The sequence below is a fragment of the Lacerta agilis genome, chromosome 7 (assembly GCF_009819535.1).
Source record: "Lacerta agilis isolate rLacAgi1 chromosome 7, rLacAgi1.pri, whole genome shotgun sequence".
NCBI lineage: Eukaryota > Metazoa > Chordata > Lepidosauria > Squamata > Lacertidae > Lacerta > Lacerta agilis.
This window is the reverse complement of record NC_046318.1, coordinates 2,158,873-2,178,974: the sequence shown is the minus strand read 5'-3', so window position 1 is coordinate 2,178,974 and position 20,102 is coordinate 2,158,873. Positions and strand designations below refer to the sequence as shown.

The 20,102-nt window shown below is 40.6% G+C and overlaps 1 protein-coding gene across 3 annotated transcripts in view; it reads right to left on the bottom strand.

Moving 5' to 3' along the window:
- Positions 1 to 20,102, bottom strand: part of RALGAPA2 (Ral GTPase activating protein catalytic subunit alpha 2) — a 175,859-nt gene that overhangs the window by 81,184 nt on the left and 74,573 nt on the right. For all 3 annotated transcript variants that reach the window (XM_033154123.1, XM_033154121.1, XM_033154122.1), the window contains 6 exons: positions 15,570 to 15,698; positions 12,946 to 13,071; positions 11,568 to 11,626; positions 11,011 to 11,119; positions 8,295 to 8,405; positions 7,484 to 7,552 (listed from right to left, as the gene is read on the bottom strand). In XM_033154123.1, the coding sequence (XP_033010014.1) occupies positions 7,484 to 7,552; positions 8,295 to 8,405; positions 11,011 to 11,119; positions 11,568 to 11,626; positions 12,946 to 13,071; positions 15,570 to 15,698 (603 nt within the window). The remainder of the gene's footprint in view (positions 1 to 7,483; positions 7,553 to 8,294; positions 8,406 to 11,010; positions 11,120 to 11,567; positions 11,627 to 12,945; positions 13,072 to 15,569; positions 15,699 to 20,102) is intronic.

Here is a 20,102-nt window from a genome sequence, read left to right as displayed (position 1 = left end):
TTCCTGCACACCTTCCAGCTTGTCAACATCCTTCTTAAATTGTGGTGCCCAGAACTGACACAATATTCCAGCTGTGGTTTCACCAAGGTAGAACTGAGTGGTACTATTACTTCCCTTGATGCAGCCTAGACTAGCATTAGGGTTTTTTTTTTGCTGCTGTGTCACAATGTTCACTCATGTTAGACTTGTGCTCCAGCAAGGCCCCTAGATCCTTTTCACACATACTGCTAGTAAACCAGGTGTCCCCAGGGGCGGAGCAAGGGGGTGCGTTTGGGGTGATCTGCCCCGGGTGCCACCCTGGAGGGGGTGACACCCTGGGTGCCCCCCCAAGCAGCTTCCTTCGCCACTGGGTGTCCCCATCTTATATTTGTGTATCTGGTTCTTCCTGCCTAAGTGCAGAACCTTACATTTGTCCCCACTGAAATTCATTTTGTTAGCTTGGACCCAGTTCTTCAATCTGTTATGGTTATTCTGAATTCTGACTCTGTTTTCTGTGATATTAGCTACCTCTCCCAGTTTGGTGTCATCTGCAAATTTGATGAGCATCCCCTCAATTTCTTCATCCAAGTCCTTTATAAAGACATTGAACAACAATGGGCCCAGGACAGAAGCCTGTGGCACCTCACTTGTCACTTTTTCCCAGGATGATGAGGAACCATTAATCGGGGTGGGACTCCAGAATTATTAATCTGGGGAAATAATGATGTAAAAATTGGAGTCCACCAGAGAATGAAATAAAAAAATCTGGAGGGAGACTATCTTCAACGGAGGCTTTGCCTTTTTTTAGTCTTAACATTAGTGATTTAATCCTATCTACTGTAATATTTCCCCAGATGTATTCCCATTTACATCCAGTGTTATCATCTGAGGTGATCATGGGGACAGTGGGCTCATTGAATACACTCTTAAAATGGCTTTCCCTATCATTCTTAACAATAGTTCCTTCCGGGACAGGAGCTGTTATTTTTTCCAGTCTTGCAAGTATATCCCAGAATTTTGCTGGATTATTTTGCAGGAGTGCAAGACCTAGTTCCTTCCACTGTTCCTCAAAATAGACCCCCCCCCCATTAGTCTTTTGTAATTCCTGTGCATTTCATAGAATTGTGAAGGGATTGTAGAAGAATTACTGATGCAGTACAACCTTAAAACTTTTCTCATCTGCCTTTTTAGAATTATGCATTCCTTATCATACCATACTATATTGTCCCTTTTGATTTGTTAATTTTCTGGCAGGGATACCTTAAAAAAAAGATATAAGGGGAATTTGCTAATCATGTATATAGTTCATTTTCTAGTTCAATGCTGGATACTTGTAGCAGATCATTTCTTAATTTTGAAACTCTTCCAAATAAAGCCTTTGTTGTAAACCAGTTTGCAACAAGGGGTTCCATCTAATTCTCTTGTTTGTTATTAGTAATGCTTGTTCAAAATTTAGATGAGTATTGTGTTTTATGGTGGAATTATTAAGCCACTACAGAGAAAATCTTAGTGGCTGATGGTCACTGCCAGCTACTGAGTCTACTGTGAAGGAATGAAATGATGATTGGAAGAGATGAGTAATCATCACATAATCTACTACACTTGCGCCAGAATTTCCTGTGTAAGTAAATTCTCCTTCTGAGTTATCTAGTTGGGAGCCTTTAATTAATGTTAAGTTTAACTTTGTTGCTAATGCAAAGAAGGTAAGGCCAGAGTCATTAATCTTCTTGTCTTTAGATTTTCGAATTTCCAGATCTTCCCACAATTCAATTAGGCTTCCTAGGGCCCTTGCAATGGCCTGATTAGTTGGACCTATGTGCACATTAAAATCACCAGCTACCACTAATGGCGTCAAGGGAAATTTGTGCTCAAGCTCGCCTAAGTAGTCCTCTAGCTTGTTCCAGCAGTCTGGATCACAATATTGTGAACTCTTAGGGGGAACATAGATGTTGCTAAAAATGTAAGAATGGCTTGCATTTTTTATAAGAACAGCAATCCATGGTGGATGGTGCCAGCCCTTTTAAGTTGAGTAGTTGAGACTGAGAGGGAGGTAGATATCAGTATCGCCAAACCTCCACTTGGTCTACCCCCTTTAGAAGAGGGAAGTGCAATAGATGCATATGCTGCATAACCAGGTAACCATATTTCTTGCATTTACCAAGTTTCTTGAAACAACAGGATTTGAAATTTATTTATATAGTCAAAAAATCACTATCCTCCAGCCAGCCAAATTCCAAGACAGGCGGGAGACTTCAGTTTTTAATTGTGCAATTGTGCTGGTTGTCATTGTTGTGTTAGGGCAGGGGTCAGCAAACCTTTTCAGCAGGGGGCCAGTCCACTGTCCCTCAGACCTTGTGGGGGGCCGGACTATACTTTGAAAAAAAAATATGAACACCTATGCCCCACAAATAACCCAGAGATGCATTTTAAATAAAAGCACACATTCTACTCATGTAAAAACATGCTGATTCCTGGGCCGTCCGCAGGCCGCATTTAGAAGGTGATTGGGCCGCATCCGGCCCCCGGGCCTTAGTTTGGGGACCCCTGTGTTAGAGCCTTGATTTCAGTGATCTCTTTTGTAGTTTCTATTGATTCATTCACTAGCCAATGGGGGTTGCATTGCAGCTGATGTACTTCTACAGGCAGGCCCAAACAGAGGGGGGGGGGTCATATGGCCCACCTAGCCCAAAGGGTGCCTCGGTCAGCATATTCTCAATCGCTCACCATTATTTAAGTGTAAATACTTAAAATAATCCCTTTCCCTATATATTTTTAAAAAGCACTATTGTATATCTATATTTTCCATTTTGTCTTTATATGCAGATACGGTTCAAGCCTTGAAATCCCCAGGGTAAAAAAGGGGGGGGCACATTATCTACCTGGCCCGGGCCTCTGCCTGGCTCTGCAAGGGCCTGTCTACAGGAATGGTAACTTTTCTTTCCAGGTTTCCTTCTCCTAGTTCATGCGGCTCCAGTTTCCTCATCTCTGACCAATTTTCTGTTGTTTGGCGCGCTTGATGAGAAATAGCATTATTTCTGGAAGGTGTCTCAAAGGGGATCAAATTATTCTGGAGCATAATGTTGGTGGTTCTATCAGGTTTTCATTGTGTAGGCCAGGCATGTCCAACTTCAAGTAGGCTGTGATCAATATCACAGTATCAAAAACTGATCTACCACAATCTTCCATTGTCACTGGGGCGAGGGGTAAGATGTGGGTGGCCAGGAAAACCCCCTTTCTTTCCTTAGCACAGATTCGAGTTTCGATTCCTTCACCTTCTTCCATGTATTGCCCAAATGGAGGCGAAAGCTGATTAAGCCACAAGCCACTCTATATGGAGGAGGAAGGAAAGGTCCTCTCCTTTTATCCAGCCTCATTCCGAATGTGGAACATTGGCACCCCTGCACCCCACTTTCCTTTGCTCTCAAGGGGGACCACTGTATCCTTTCCCTGCCGCACAAGTGTGGCCCTGCAGCACCCAGTGAGGGTCCCAAGGGCGGCCTCCTTAGCAGAGTGAAGTGGGAGAGGCGCGCACTCTGGAGCTCATGGGATGGCGAAAGCGGAGGCACAACCTCCCTCCTGCAGTCACCCCGCAAGCCCCACTCAGCCCACTGGCACGCGCTTTGGACCTCACAGGACAGCAAAAGCAGAGGCACAACTCTCTCCCTCCTGCAGTTGCCTCGCGAGTCCCTTTCAGCCCAATGGCATGTGCTCCGGAGCTCACGGGAAGGCAAAAGCGGAGGCACAACTCTCTCCATCCTGCAGCCACCTCACAAGCCCCATTCAGCCTGCTGGCACATGCTCTGGAGCTCACTCAACTGTGGAAGCAAAGGCACAGCTTGTTCCCTCCCTCCAACAGCTGAGCCCCGGCTGCGAGGGAGGAGCAAAGACTGCCTGGCCATAGTGCAATCGGATTGATCGACTGAAATCCATCCAGCGGTGCCACAGTGTCCATTCTCTTGGCAGATCAAGATCACAGGTGACAGCAAAGGTTGCAAGGTTTTTAGCTGGGGCAATCAGAATAAGACCCACTATTTGACTATTGATTCAAAACCCTAAAATGTATTTCATATAACTGACTTTTTATTTCTGTTCTTTGTATATCGTTGTTTTATTGCTATGGCCAATGGCTGACGCAAATAAAGATTCATTCATTCATCCAGCGATTGACCTGTTGGACATGCCTGGAATGGTGCCACTGAGTCTGGGTCCAACTCAGGATTGCTCTGGGCTATCAGTCTTTCTCTTAATGTGCCCAGTCTTTCTAAAATAGCTTTTTGCTCGGTTTGAGGTAATTGGTTGTATGAACTTATTAAGTGCTCTTCTTCAGAAATTCTAGAATTGTTAAGTAGGTATTGAAAATAATCCTTCTCGGTGGAATTTACTGGAGGAAGGTGTAACTTGACGCACTGATGTTCATTGCTGGAAGAAATCAAGGGCACTTCTTTTAAGGTATGGTTTTCAGTCAGACGGGATGGCCCTGGGTTGTATCCTTCCATGCTGAGAGTTTGTTTAGGGTCAGGAGAGGTTTCTTCACTGTGTCCAGAAAGACTCAGGTGACACACCAACTCTGGCCAAAAAATATTTCCTCTTTAGGAGCAGAGATGGGATTCTATCTGACCTAAATGTTATAATGCATTTTTGTGCTAAAGGATGGGCATATAGAACTTTAATAAATGATAGGTCAATCTCCTTTGTTGATAAACGTAATAACATGCTAAGGTGTTTCAAGGCCCAAGTTTTTGTGTTCCACTGAAATACATTTTTCCTGTAGGGGTGAATGGTTAGGGCTATCCTATTTGCCTGAAGGATTAAATCTGAATCTTTTGGGGAGCGGAAAAGTTGACCAGCTACATTATTATTTGGTGTTTCACTGCCATACGACTTCTCAGTATTTGGTTTAGGAGGGAACATTTTTTTTTAACAGATAGCAAACTATTTATCTTATTTGAAAAGCTTCTGAGCTCTATAAAGATATTTTTGACAGTTACAGCCACCAGATCATATTGTTCAGCAAGGAGTGCTCTATCACTTGGTAGAGAGGTGGGGTTACTGTTATTGATAGTATTACTGGTATTTTCAGCATATGGTTGCTGGACTTTCTATTCCTAGAACCTTAAATCTATTAAAGGTAGGAATTGTAGGTTTATTATCATCCAGTACTGAGCTATCAGGTCCAAAGAAGCTCATCCATTTTGAGCTGTTTAGTTCAGGGGTGGGGTGGGAGAATGGTTAGAATTACTTCACGGGCACTATCTGGAGTCATTTCGTTTAGCTGCTGATTAAACATCAGGGTACATTCGTAAACTACAGTCATATTTCTCTATATATGTATATGTGTCATCAAATGCTATATCAACAAAAAGTAAGTTTAAAAAGAATGAATTATTGAAGAGAGAATATGTTATCCTAAAATCTGTTATCTTAAGTTAGGCCTGTCCATCAGGAAAATAAAAAGCCAAGCCAAGCAATTGTTAATAAATAATGGCTGCTAAATGCAAAACCACAGAACAATAGACCTCATCATATAAATAAATAATTTATCTGTATGAGGCAAGCCAGTTCAGATGTAAGTCCTGGTGTTTATCTTTAAGGAGCCTCAAGGGCTCAAATTTTGGTAGAATATGCAAAAGTCCTTTCCGTTTTGTTCCAGACTCCTTGGGGTCTCCTTTCACTACACAGGTCTTACTCTTTATAGCGGAAGACCACACTTCTTAGTACTCCGTTCAGTTCAAACAGAAAAAAGTTCTAGTATATTCTCCTTAAGTCCCCAGTCCCACTGGATGTTCTTCCTTTCCAACTGAACTCCCATTCTGCACGACCCAGTAGGTCCTAAAGGTTTTTGAAATTGGCCTTCTTAAAGTCCAGAGTGCATGTTCAACTGCACTCAGCTTTCCTTTGCATCTGTATCATGAAACCCAGGAGGACATGATCACCATAGCTGTCAACTTTTCCCTTTTTTTAAGGGAAATTCCCTTATTCCGAATAGGATTCCTCGCAAGAAAAGGGAAAAGTTGACAGCTATGGTGATCACTTCCTTCCGAGTGCTTCCAAAAAGTGTATTTTCATGATACACTTACTCATATTAAAGGCTGCGAGTGTACTAGTCAGTAAATAAGTCTACTAGAATATTGTATAAGAAAAGAGATAGATGATGACAGATAGATAATAGACAATTTTTATTATTTATTTATACCAGGGGTCGGCAAACTATGACCCCCGGGCCAGATCAGGCCCACCTGGGTCCTAAATCCGGCCCACGCCATGAAGCCGAGACTCCCTGTGATGGCGAAGGGAGAAAGAGGGTGAGTGGCGGCGGCTCTGCCACTCAAATGCCACGCCTGGTTTACCTCAGCGGTGTTTGATTGGCAGAGACGTCCCCACCCCTTCACCTCTTCCTCCCATCGCCGTCCTGGTGCTCCTGTGGTCCAGAGAGCGGAGCAGACGAGCTTGCTCTGCCTACCCACGAGAATCAGCAGCAGCGGTGGTGCTGGAGGCAGCCCCTAGGAAGGAAAACGCAGCGGGTGGGGATGGGGGTGGGGAGTAGAACTACTTGCTCCCCTCGCCTCTTCTTCCAGCTCTGCCCCCAGTGCTACTTCTCCAGCCCACCAAAAGGTGTGAGTGACAGTGGACCGGACCACTGCTAATTTTTTTTTTTTTTTTTGCCAACCCCTGATTTATACCTTGCCTTTCCCCCAGGTCTAGGACTCAAAGCAGCTCACAGAAATTAAAACAAAAATGGATAAAACAGAGATACCTAAAAACATATTAAAATTATAATTAAAAAGTAATCAAACTATAATGGAATTAAAACAATGTAAAAGGAAAATTATTAAAATGCAGACAGTAAAAACAGCACAGCACTTTGAAAAGTTCTTTCTTTAAAAGCAGTCAGTTCTGCTGGAAAAAAAAACAGTCCTCACCTGCCAGTTGAATGGCACCCATCTAACTACTCTAGGAAGGGAGTCTCTTATGTCCTCACCAGGTATGCCTGTGAGGGTGGTGGGACTGAGAAAAGGGCCTCCATTGAAGATCTCGGAGCCCAGGCAGGTCCATATGGGAAAATACAGTCCTCAAACAGCCTGAACCTAAGGCCATATCAATATGTATATATACCTTACACAATAGTTATAAAAGGCACTTCACTTTATACACAAACTTTTTTGTTTTTTGTGCCTTTGTTTAATAGACAGAGAAGAGGTTCTCTTTTTTGGTTTGGCTGTGAACAAATACCATCACCATCAGTGCAGTTGTTTTGAAGAACTGCTAATCATCATTTTTGCAGTTTTAAGGAAGAACAAGTCCACAGCTATTCAAGCCCAGTTGACTAAGGGTATGGCTCTGTAGCAACAGGTTTTAGATTGGATTTTTCAGCCTGGGAAATATACAATGTATGTTTTCATACTCCCACCCACAGCTGGATCAGGGGGACAGTGTTTAAACATTAACTCCACAGTAAAAAAAACATAATACCAGGACAAACCATTGACAGTTTAACATTCCTTACCTTTTTATCACCTTCCACGGAGGAGTATTCTGCACTAGGCAACAGAAATGCAATTGTGGCCACAAGGATCTGTGTAAATCCAATTTCAGAAGGATAAATTTACAGACATGTTCTATTATCCAAAGTCATTCTCGAAGCAGGTGTCAAAAGTTTTAGTGAAATTTGAAGTTGACCTAGTTCATAAGAAACTAAACACCTACTATCTCCCTAAACCATGTGTCCCATTCATCTTTCTCTCCACTTCTCTAGTGCTACAGAAAAAGGAGGTGGGGAGAATCTTACCAAATTTTACAACTAGAAACACACACACACAAATTAAGCACACGTGATGCAAAGCTGCTTACTCTGCTTACAATTTAAATCTAGTTTTAAAAAGTCATCATGTTTTGGGCCAACAATTCAGCTAATACCACATAACTAAATTACATCAATTGTGCCTGTATATGTATACTAAATATATACTTAGATCTGTACTCTGAATAAGATATCACCATATTTTTTGTGTATAAGACAATGTTTTTCGCTTAAAAAAATTAGTCCAAAATAGAGGGTCATCCTATACACGCAATATTACAGTCCAGCGCTCCAGCTGCTAGTTCTGCTTGGACCCTCCTCCTGCTCCCTATCGCTAGCTATCACTTGCTCGCCCTACTTTGCCTGTCTTGTGTCCCTCAGCGGTGGTGAATTCAGGGCTAAAAAATAGGTCGTCTTATACATGGGGTGCCTTATACATGGTAAGTTTTAGTACATAATTAAGCACAGTATATCTGTTAATGAAAACTACACACAAATTTTAAAGAGATAAACATACTTCAATAATTTTTCTGGGTAGCGAAGATTCGTATTTCTCAAGTTTTTCCCAATAGGAGGTCAGTAATTGAAAGACATCACAGGCTTCCTGTGCTACCTGTTTGTTGCAAAACTAAAAAGAAGAAACAAAACACCAATAATGAACCTACAAAAGGGAATACAAACAAATTGGAATCATTTCAGATACTGCAAATAGTTACTACAGATTCTAGTTTAATTGGTCCAGTTTGGAGAACACCCCTGCCCACAATGAAGAGTTTATGCACAGTAGGAGAGTAGGCTCATAGCTACCTACCTTGTGCTCAAGCTGAATGTAAAACTATTATTTGTATTTACCGGTATATACTGCTTTAAACTGATGTATCTAAGCAATGTACAGGAAAGCAGTACATAAAACATCAAATACAAATAAGGTATCCAAATTACAGCAAAACATACAGATATATAATATCATTTTATGGGGATATATAATGCAAGTACAATCCCCATTTAGAAGAGAGTGCAGAGAGTGCAAGTGTGTGCGCACTGAACTCTATAATTCCCACTGAACATTAAATCCAATCTAAAGGCATTTTGCACCAACATTCACTTGATCGGAGTCTCCTATTTTATTTACTGTGTTGTTGCAATAGGATTATTTTAGCATAGTTTAATTAGAGATGTTTATAGCTTGTGCAATTGATTTTTACACTTGTAAACTGCTTAGAAGCCTATTTTGACATTAAATTGTATGTAAGTAAATAAGTATGTAGGGATGCGGGTGGCGCTGTGGTGTAAACCACTGAGCCTTGGGCTTGCCGAATGGAAGGTCGGCGGTTCGAATCCCCGCGACGGGGTGAACTCCCGTTGTTCAGTCCCAGCTCCTGCCAACCTAGCAGTTCTAAAGCATGCCCAAAAAGTGCAAGTAGATGAATAGGTAGCGCTCCGGCGGGAAGGTAAATGGCGTTTCCGTGCACTGCTCTGGTTTTGCCAGAAACAGCATAGTCATGCTAGCCACATGACCCAGAAAAACTGTCTGCAGACAAATGTCGGCTCCCTCGGCCAATAAAGCGAGATGGGCACCGCAACCCCAGAGAGTCGTTCACGACCGGACTTAACTGTCAGGATTCCTTTACTTTTACCTTGTAAGTAAGTAAGTAAGTAAGTATGCACTCCATCTGCTTAAATTCAAGACTGGAATCACATTATGTGGGAGCATTTTGCCTCTCTTCTGTGCTTGGCATTAAAAAGGTGTTGTTAAGAATCCTAGTTCTACTAACAACTCTGTGCATCCTCTGTGCAACATTCTGTGAACCCAGAAAGCTATGGACCCTGAACCCTGTTAAACCTATGCAACACAATATATTACTAAAAGGAAATACTCAAGGTATCTCTGGGAGTTGAAACTTTCTAGCTTCCTGGATATTACAATGGACTTGAAAGATTAAGAAAATATGGTACAGTGAATGCTTTCCCCCTCAACCTCTGACTGAGTGGGAATCTACGTGAAGAAGAGATGGTTTTCATATCTGGAATGTACAAAACCATTGTCAACCCTGTGTTCAGGACTGATGCTGGAAAGCCCCAGTTGAAAGGCCGCAGATATCTCTGTGTCATAGGCCTCTGCTCCCAGGCTACTTCTCCCAGACTCTGCCTTTGTGTGGATAACTTTCATTTTAAAGGTACAGCCATCTTGTCTGAACATGGGGACTCCTCCTGTGTTCCATAGTCTCTCCCCGGTGCATTCCTTGCACTGTTGGACTGGTGGTGCTGTAAAAAGCATTTGTTTCCTCAAGCTCACGTGCCTGTGAAGGTCTTGGCTCTGACTCTGCAGGTGCTGGTGGTATGGGAGATGGCTCCATGAGCTCCTGTCAGGAGTAGGCTCAGAATCCAAAACCCTGTATGTCTCCATAACTGGAGGTGCTACAGCCTCAGACTCTGAACCTTGATCACTGCAAGATTCTGTCAAATATGTCCGCCAGCTACTGATCTACTGAGTGTGTAGAGGTCCCCCTGAGGACTGATTACTTGGTAAAGGCTCCTGGAAATTGTAGGTTTGGGGTATGTGCCTTTCCTGAGGTAGGCTTAATGGAGATTTTTTTCCCTTAAGGAAGGAAAGGGATAGAAAATAAAAATAACTAGTTGTCTTCTTTCTCCTCTTATGAAAAAAAGTGTGTGCGCGTGAGAGAGAAGAGCAAAAAAATGAACTCAACTAAGAGCTTCTGCCTCCTACCTTTTACCTGCTACTCAGGCATAGGCAGTGTGGAAAGCTGAGTGTTTGTTGCAGATATTTATTAATATCCAGTTCATGCAATGTGACCCTGCCTATTGTCAAGAGGAGGTGCTGTCTTAGATGAATTCCTTCCTCTGGCACCTTGGAAACACATTTTTTGTTTAATTAAAAAAATCATCTCAAGAAATTCTATACTTTCCTCAACATTTTCACCAGAAAACAATAGATGTTGACTGAGAAATATTGGAATCAAGTTGTTAGCTGCAATGCAAGAGGGACTTAAATTGGAACGTTTCTTTCAGAAATGTCTCAGAAAGCAATTTATTGTCTTAAGTACATAAGAAATGGTTTAATTTGTGGTGGTCAATCTGTGTTGACAGGTTGAATTTGAGAATCTTCCAAGCAACTTAATAAAATATTCTAAGTATATAAAACACCCTTTGGTTGAAGTCAAACCCCACAATTTTGCACAATCAAGTCATACAAACTTGTGTCATACTGGTACCTTTAGTGTCACACCTAAAACATTTATTGCATCCTTTACTTGGGTATGGTTTGTACATTGCACCAGTTCTTCACATATCCAAAGCCCAAGGCAGCAAAGAGCTAAACACCTTAAAAATAAGAAATATACAAGTCAGTAAGCCATCATGTCCCTCTTATTTTTCAGTTCTATGAACAACTGACTTGTAAATAGACAGCAACACATGTGGATTCAGATGGTTGCTGTATTATGTGACAATGTATACAATCATAGGGGACAGGACTTGATCCTAAACCCAACTATAGTTCTGGCACAGCAGCTCCCTTTGGTCTTGTTTGGCCAATGATTCCTATGCTAGTGCTGTTAGAGCGACATTAACAAAGGAAGCAACACTTTGTCAGCCACTGCACAGAGTCAAGTGGTATTTCCAGTTGTGACCCACTTTCTGGGTTTACAACTGCACTTTAGTTACAGCAGACAAAGTAGCAATAACATCAGGCAATTATAACCCTTCTACACAAATAATTTATTCTTCAATTTATATTCCATAATATTTTCTGTTCTATTCAGTATTTTACCTTGAAGCTTCACTTGGCTCATTTGCAGCATTCTTCAAAAGAATATTTATGAGGTAGCACTACAACAAAAAATCATGACAGTAAGCAATTTACTTCAAACAAACATATTTCAGAAGAACTCCAATTTCTATCCTTAGTCAAATATAATAAAATGGAGCAAATTTCATTGATCTCAATTATATTACTTAAAATATTTAAACTTTTTTGTTTTGTTTTGTTTTTGCTAACCCACCTATAATCATTCTCTCTCTTGTTCTTAGTGGAAATTCTGCAATTAATTCATTAATGCAATTAATTCACACCCTTCCTCTCAAAGTGTTGCCAAATGTACAATGGGCTCGCCTATCCTTTAGGCAACTGGTATGTTTTCTATTTTGGGGGTGGTGGTGGTGGAAATCTGCATTCTGTACAAGCTGCAGCAATATCTGCACTTACCAAGAAACCTCTGTAAGATCCTAAAGAGGCATGAGAGTGGGGGGGGGGGTGAGGGCTGGGGAGATCAATTTGTTTGCTGGCATTCACTGTCACTGCCCCAGTACAAATTTCCTGTCCCATATGCAAATGCTTCTTCCAGGAATTGCAGGCTTGGATGGATGCCATTAAAAAAAAAACCTTCTATTTTTTTAAAAACTTCCTATTCTCTTATTCAACTAAACAATCAACTAAATTGCTCAATTGCACCTGCTGCGCACAAACTTTCCTTACCTCAATACATATGATAACATACCCTTTAACACGCCGAGGCGAAAAGCTGCACTGCACGTCTTTTGGGGTTGTGCTCCCACACAAATCACATGACATGCGTAAGATAACGGCCCTGAAAGATATGCTTTTTCCAGGGGCCTAAAATTGTGCGTTTTGGGGCACCGTGTGAGATCATGACCCTGAAAAAGCACTTTTCAGGGTGAGAATACAGCACGAAATCACAGCACTCAGAAACGTGTAGTTTGGGGTGCCATGCTCTTGTGCGAAAAAATGGGACGTCCCAAGAGTTGAGGGGTATGTGATGCTCTACATTGAAGAACAGCTGGGGAAACCGAGGTGAGACAATGAAGTAGCCAAGTGAATATATTGGAAGATACAGTATCTGCAGTGTATCTTTGGCAAATAAGTATTTTGAATCTTGAAAAAGACCCTCTGTCCTCTCTTCTCTATTTTGTAACCACGACACTTTTAGGTGTCTTAGCTTTAGTATGGGGGGAGGCTCCTCCCACTAGTTGGGGCAAGGCTTCTCCAGTTTGCATAAGGCCTGCCACAAGAGTAAGAGAGAAGAAATGGCCTGCTCTGGATACCCTCAACCCACCAGTAAGAAGTAAGAAGGTACACATGACTCCCCCAATTTGTAAAATAGAAATCAGCTAACAGTGAAAACATTTACTTTGACACCTGTAGTTCCTGTGATAATTTCTGCTTCAGCAGTGGGTTGCAATAATGGAATTTCTTGATAGAGGTTAGGAAAGCAAACCAGAGAACCAAGAATGGTATGTGCTTCTAAGCGTGGGGCCTATAAGCAAAACAGAAAAAGGGAAAGGGGAAAAAGTAGGTAATATTGTCAATTAATAAAAATTATAAATCCAACAATTTGCAAATCTCACTTAAAACAGTATTACTTAAAATTGCCCGTTAGGTCATTCTAAATTCTGGCCTTCTGTTTACTGCTGTCAGCTAACACTCCAAAAGGCTCCAGTCTTAAGTTTTGCTTACATATACGGTAATATTAAGCAATACTAGTGGATACTGAGACACAGGCTAAGACTGCAGTATGAATAATTTAGAGGAATCGTGCATGAACACAAGAAGAGCAAGAAATGCAGAAATTATTTCTGATGCTACAGCCTGGAGTGTAGACAGGAATGTAACAGGTTGTAAGGGAACAGAGTCAAAGGTTTTCCTGTGAAACGTCTGTTATTCTGCCATTGAGCACTCGGGAATTCAAACCCACATGAGTCTAATATAACACCACAGGGGGAAAAACTGCTGTACAAATTATTTAGGAGTTTCATGAATACTGGTCTACTGTGTGTACTGTGTGCTAAATGATGCATTGTAAAATGTAGGATAAATGGATCGTCTTATATTACCATAATTATATATTTTAAACTAATACAATAAATCACGGAAGAGAATCCACATCTGTGTACAGTCATACTAACGGAACGTTGTGCACTCTACCATTATAAAAAACCCAGTAACGTTTTCTCCAGCAATGTAGGTGAAGCAGAGAAAACAGCTCATAACCTGCATAAATAGTCTATGTCTGCTGCTTATTTTAATTTTAGCGTTCTGCTTCTACAAGGAAACGATGAAGGAAGGAATAGTATTGTGATAAAAAGGTTCTATGCTGAAGCATCTATTTGAATTCTAGATGCTGGGACGTCCACAAAAGGAAAGGCACTTGACTTGATGCCCTGCATCTTGGAGACATCTCACAGGCTGCAGATGGAAATGAGACATTAAAATAGGTTCCTCTCCTATTGCTGGCCCCCCACAACACAGTCCAAGCTGATCAGGAAGGCTGCCAAGCCACTAGAGAGGGTTTTCAGGGGGTATAGGTGGCTACAGGGGGAGGAAAAAGAGTGCATGTGTGATGCCTTCTACATGCAAACTCTGGATCAAACCTAAGTGTCTGAATATATACTTCTCCCCTTAAAACACCGTATAAAATAGCACTAGCCACTTGTAAAACTAGTGTTCTTATAGGGCATGCAAGAAAAAAAAATTCCCCATTCATATTAAAGTTTCATTCATTTCATTTTCCATTTGTTTCAATTTTGTTCACCCCACCCCAATTTCAATGGAAATCCTCACCTGCCTTTCTTCAGCTACTTTTAACTTAAGATTCTTTTCATTCAAATTACACAGAGTTTTGATGCATTCTGCCATCCCTCCCCAGCATCAGAGCTGCCAAATTTCAGATAAAAATGGGGATACTTTGAACTAATTTGTTTCATTTTCATTTTTAAAAAAATGATTCTCTGGTGTCCAGATGGCAGCGAGGCCCAATTTAAAGTTCTTATAAAAACATCCATATTTCAACATGATTTTCTTTGCAGGCTTGGATGACCAGCTAAACAGAAAATGTAAAATACCTTGCAACAGAGAGGTTGCTTAGTACTGGCAATCATAACAGAAAAATCCCAGTACAGACAGTATCATTTCACATGTCGATTCTGCTATACAAACATGGCTATAAAAACTGGTCTTGCCGCTTCATTTCACCAGCAAGCACAAGTTATTATAATTCTGAGTATATCTGGTTATTTCTAAAGACATATATGCTCATATGACAAACTAATGAGCATTACATATACCAGTAAGATTGAGGCCCAATGTGGTTACATTTTTGAATTAGCAAAATCTGTATTTACGTGCATCACGTTGTCACAATGTCAAAAAATCACAATGAAGATGCACACCTACATGTTTCATCAAAGGTAAACTATATTAATAGTGTATGGTTATTGTTAATGTACAAATTCCCTTAAACAACGCAAGTCCTCCATAGCTACCATCTTCAGCTGTACCACACAAACCTCTATGGCAATATTGGACACTACTAAATGGTAAGGCCCTCCCTGTTCATTTAGTTCTCATGATATTATGCTTGGGCTATTACTGTATCTAACATGGATATTTTTTTAAAAACCAATCCTTGCTCCAATCCTTTACAGCACATATGCCAGTACACATTTGTAATGTTCATGTATAACAAAAACTTAATAACATTCTGAAACCCAACCCTTGCTTTTAGAGTGCAAATGTGCTGCAGTATTAGTGGGGATATGATTTCTCACATTTTGTCCTTTTGATGAAACACCTTTGCAAGACTAGGATGTCACCTTATCCTACAATTTCACACATCAGCTGCCATGCTGTCTGCCCCAAGAGCCCAGTTTCACATTGTGCTAATGAGTCAACACCTGTTAAGAGTAGAGAAATCTGAACCTTGCTAACAATTGTGCACTCTCATAGGAACAGGACACCGAACATTGCCATACTTACCTCCAATATGTTTGTACTCAGGACTCTGGATGCAGCTGTTATGAAGTCTCCTATTAGCAAAGTGAAGCCAGGTAAACCCAAGAAGAAAAAGCAGGGGGGACAGTGTCTGATCACAGTATTTAAAACATCCTGAAAAGGAGAAAAAGTTTAAATTTTTGAAGTTGTTATGGCCAGATTTGTTACAAACACTAATAACTTTTCCAATTGACAGCAGTGTCATTATTCCAAAACCATGCAATGGTTCCAAACATTTATAATAAAAGGATTCTTCCTTCTTTCACTAGCCTAGATCCAGCATTTGAGTTGAAAAGCGGCTAACCCATACTTAGATGGACACAGGAAGAATGTAGAAATCTGCCTGTTAACTGGATTTGCCAGAAGCTGAACCAGAAACTTTCTGCTTTGCAGGCATGTACCACTGAGCCATGGAATCAATGATGTCCATTTGCCTTGTGTAGTCTGTTAACTTTATTGTCTGTACAGCTATTCACAGCCCGTATCATTTTTTTCTTTTCAATGGGGTCTGTTCCTGTTCTGACTGCTCCAATAGCTTGTACTTTAAGGAGAGGGTTAGAAAAATTCATGGATGATAGTACTATCAGTGTCTACTAGTCATAATGGCTATGTTCTACCTCCACTGTTGGAGGCAGTGTGCCTCTATATACCAGCTGCTTGAAATCTTAAGCTGGAGGGAAGAGTACAGTTGCACTTGGGTCCTGTTTGCAAGCTTCCCATAGGCATCTAGTTGGCCCCTGTGAGAACAGAATGCTGGACTACATGGGCCTTTCTTTGAATACAGCAAAGCAATTCTTATGTTCTTATGACTTTAGTGCCTAGCAATCTGGGATTTCTTTGCCTACCTCAAGATAAAAAATAAAAAGGGGGGAGTGAAAATTGGTGAACAGGGGGCATTAGTACACCTCTTTGCCTCTTGAAATCCTTCAAGGAACTGTCCATTCATCATGGTTAACTAGCTCTTCCAGGTTCTGCTCAAGTTCTGCTTCTTGCTCCCGAAAAGAAAGGCCACCAGACCCCGTTTAACAGGGAGACTACCGGTATTTGAAACGGACCATGGAGGGGGCAAGAAACTGCTCCAAACTGAAAAGGAGGACTTACTGGGTACCAGTTTTGCCACCAACAGTTTTGATTTTATTCAGCCTCTTACTGACCAGGAGTACTACCCATATCAGAAAAAATATTCACCTGTCTAAGATAGGATAAACGTATAAGTATTAAGTAAAAGGCCTAGCTTGTGTTTTTTGTTTTGTTCTTCTTCTTCTTTAAAAAAAAAATAGAATTCTGCAGTGCTACTCCCTACATCCAAAATCAGTTTCACTGCCTATGCCAGAGTCATATTACAGAGCAAGGAAAGAAGAAAAAGAAAAAGAAAAATACACATTACAAGAAAAACATTAAGAAAAATCCTACTGAAATTAGAATCTCACATAAAAATCAGTTTGAGCAGTAAAATCATGTCAAACAATTATGTTCTCCTCTTCTGAATCAAGTTTTCAAATGTGTAAGCAGTCTCCAGGTCTTACATATGACATTTGCTCCCCAGGAAATATTAGAATATTACACAAAATTGCTACGTTGTATAGCTGAAGCATGAAGATTGCAAAACCTCCTTATAGTATCATAAGCCAACCTGATACATGTTTTTACACAAATATTCTTTAAAAGGTAAACAAATTTTAGCATCATTGCAGGCAGCATTTTCACCTTTGAAACACTACTCAGGTTAATGTTCAAACTGGTTTTAATCACTTCCCACAATACATTTTAAAGGCAATATTAGTCAATGCAAACATTCTAAAAGAATGAGCAGATGGATGCTGGAGCTCATAAAGTGGCTGGTAAACTCCTGCTCTGAAGACAGAACAAAAGACCCACCTTTTCCATAATTAAGGGGCTGATTAATGCATTGGACTCCTCACAACACACCTGTAATTACTGAGAGGTAAGTATTGTGTTGTGCGCCTAGTGTCTGAACAAGCCATACAGCAGCAGATGGGACGACATCTCTGTTGACATATGCTACAATAAAAAGACTCATGAATCTTGGCATGAAAGACAACAGAGAGTAGATTTTTTAAAAAAAAGATTAGTAAGTACTAACCCTTGCTCTATTTTCATGAAAGTTGTGCCCACATAACGAAAAACTATTTTCAACTTTGAATTTTACCAGAAATATTCTGGAACATACCCAAGTAGAATCAGATGAAGCCACATCTCTTCATTTTAAAAGACATACACACAGAGAGATAATAGGGCTCAAGTCTTCTAACATTTTCTTTTAATCCCATTATCTTTTAGTCACCAGATAATTTTGTTGAAAGATAAAGGATCAATGGACACAATTCACCAGGATGTTCTCCTGTCTAGGACCCACTGAAATGCATCCTGTTACTTTCATGGCCGGACCCAGGATAGTCCTCCATTTACCATCTAAGTTGTGGCTATTCAACACCAATAACTGGCAGCAGCAGACAAGGGGTGATACTTCCTCTTTTAGTCATTATTATGAATTGCTGTAAGATTTTTATATTGATCCTTATAATTTTGTACTTATGTATTGCCACAGTTATATCTCAGGGGAATTTTTTAGCTGTCTTAAGCATGGCAACAGAAAACCAGGACACACATTTATAATAAACACGAAAGAATTAAGTTCTGGCTCAACATCTTTAAAGGTTCAAGTCATAAAGGTAGCACAAGACATTCTGTGCATTATAGTCTTTCAGGTCTATTAGTGTATCTGGACCCGCATGTGCACAAGCACGTATTTTGCATACCTGTTCACATAAAACACTAATCTGTGAAATTATCAATAAGATTCTCAGGATTTTAACATGAGATAATTGTGCATACATAGGATTGCACTGACTGTACTAACACTGCTAATTTTGAGAAATTTAGCAATGACCATTATTAGGGAACTTGCTAAGGCAACAAGAATCACACAGTTGCAGTCATTGCAATAATTTTTAACAAAAGGGTAGTTGTGTTTGGGGATACAGGTAAGCTCGTGCCAATATACAATGATTTAGAAGCAGCAGCAACACCATTTAAAGATAGAGTAAAAAGGATTAATAATACAAGGCATAGGTTAACCCACCCACATGTTGTCTGGAACATATGCCTAGTTACTGTTGCATAAACAAAGGAGAAAGCCTAGAGGCAGAAAGTCTCCTAAGGATGGAGTTATGAGGTAGAGTTTTAGAGATCCCACTTTTCTATATAACAGCAAAAGACCCAGGAAGGGAGAAGGGTTACTTGCAATGGAAATAGAAAAAAAGGTGACTGATATGGAGCAGTTAACTGTCCTAGATTAGAAAGAACTGGAGGAACCCTTTATAACATGCTTTTTGGACTAGCTGCCAAGCAACTAGATAAGCTTGGATGTTTCAAGAAGGATTTAGTTGTTTAAGATAACCCTTCCACTTGTCTAAATGGTGAAAGGTCCTGACTTTAACCAGGTGGCTGACTACTCAACTCCAAGTGACTTCCCACTTCCCACAACCACCAGTTCTCTGGATTCTTATGAATCTGACAAGTCTTGGTTTGAAAATAGAAAAATATTCCCCTTTAAAGAGACACTGGTGGGTGCTTTCCCACAGAGCAGTATTAACTACTCCAGAAACAAAATAACTAACTCAGTCCAGAAACAAGGAGCACTGGGAAGGAGGAGGTGAGGAAGAAAGAAAGAAGGGGAGAGAAGTCAGCTTCAATGGACAAGCCAAGAACAAAGCTTGTGGTTTGAAGAGAGTCTGGGTTGGGACATACAGTAAGACTAGGCTACAAGGCTTTGCTCCCGGTAGTGAAGGAGGAGCATGAAGGAATGAAACACGAGGTATCAGCAATATGCAGTAGCATGCTGTAAGTTCACCTGTAGTGGATCACACTGCCACCAAAATGTAGCAGATCCCACCACTACCAAAAATGTAGGAGATCCCACCATTCTGCCACCAATAATGGCGGATCCCACCTACTCTTTACAACCACCACGGGTTATTGTATTGGTTTTTGTGTGAGGATAAAACCTTGATACTTGGAGACTGAGGCAGAAGTTGAACAAATAAGAAAGATTTATTATCTGGACCAAGTTGGTAAAACAAATGATTTGTCAGGATATAATGTTCTTTCAGGAAACAGTTAACTTATTAATAATTATACTAAATCTACTGGATGTTACAAGTTTCTTGAGAATGTAGTAAATATGCAGCTTCTTTTAAAGTTCAGTTGCTTATTTTCAGTTATTACTCTTCAGTTTGATGTTACAGGTTTCCAGACTAGCTGGTGAATGCTTAGCTTAGTTGCATAGGTGTTGCAGTTTATTACTTTGGTTCTTAAACAAGGTGGTACTTTCTGTCAGTTTTCCAACTTTTTATCAATCACACTCCTGAGATACTTCTAGCAGACCCATGGGATCACCACATCCCTCTTAATTGGTTTGGGAGTCTTCTCTTCCTAGAAGATCTCTCCCTTCCTGACTGGAATAAGAGCCAAGCAGATGGTATCCTCACAGCTCTA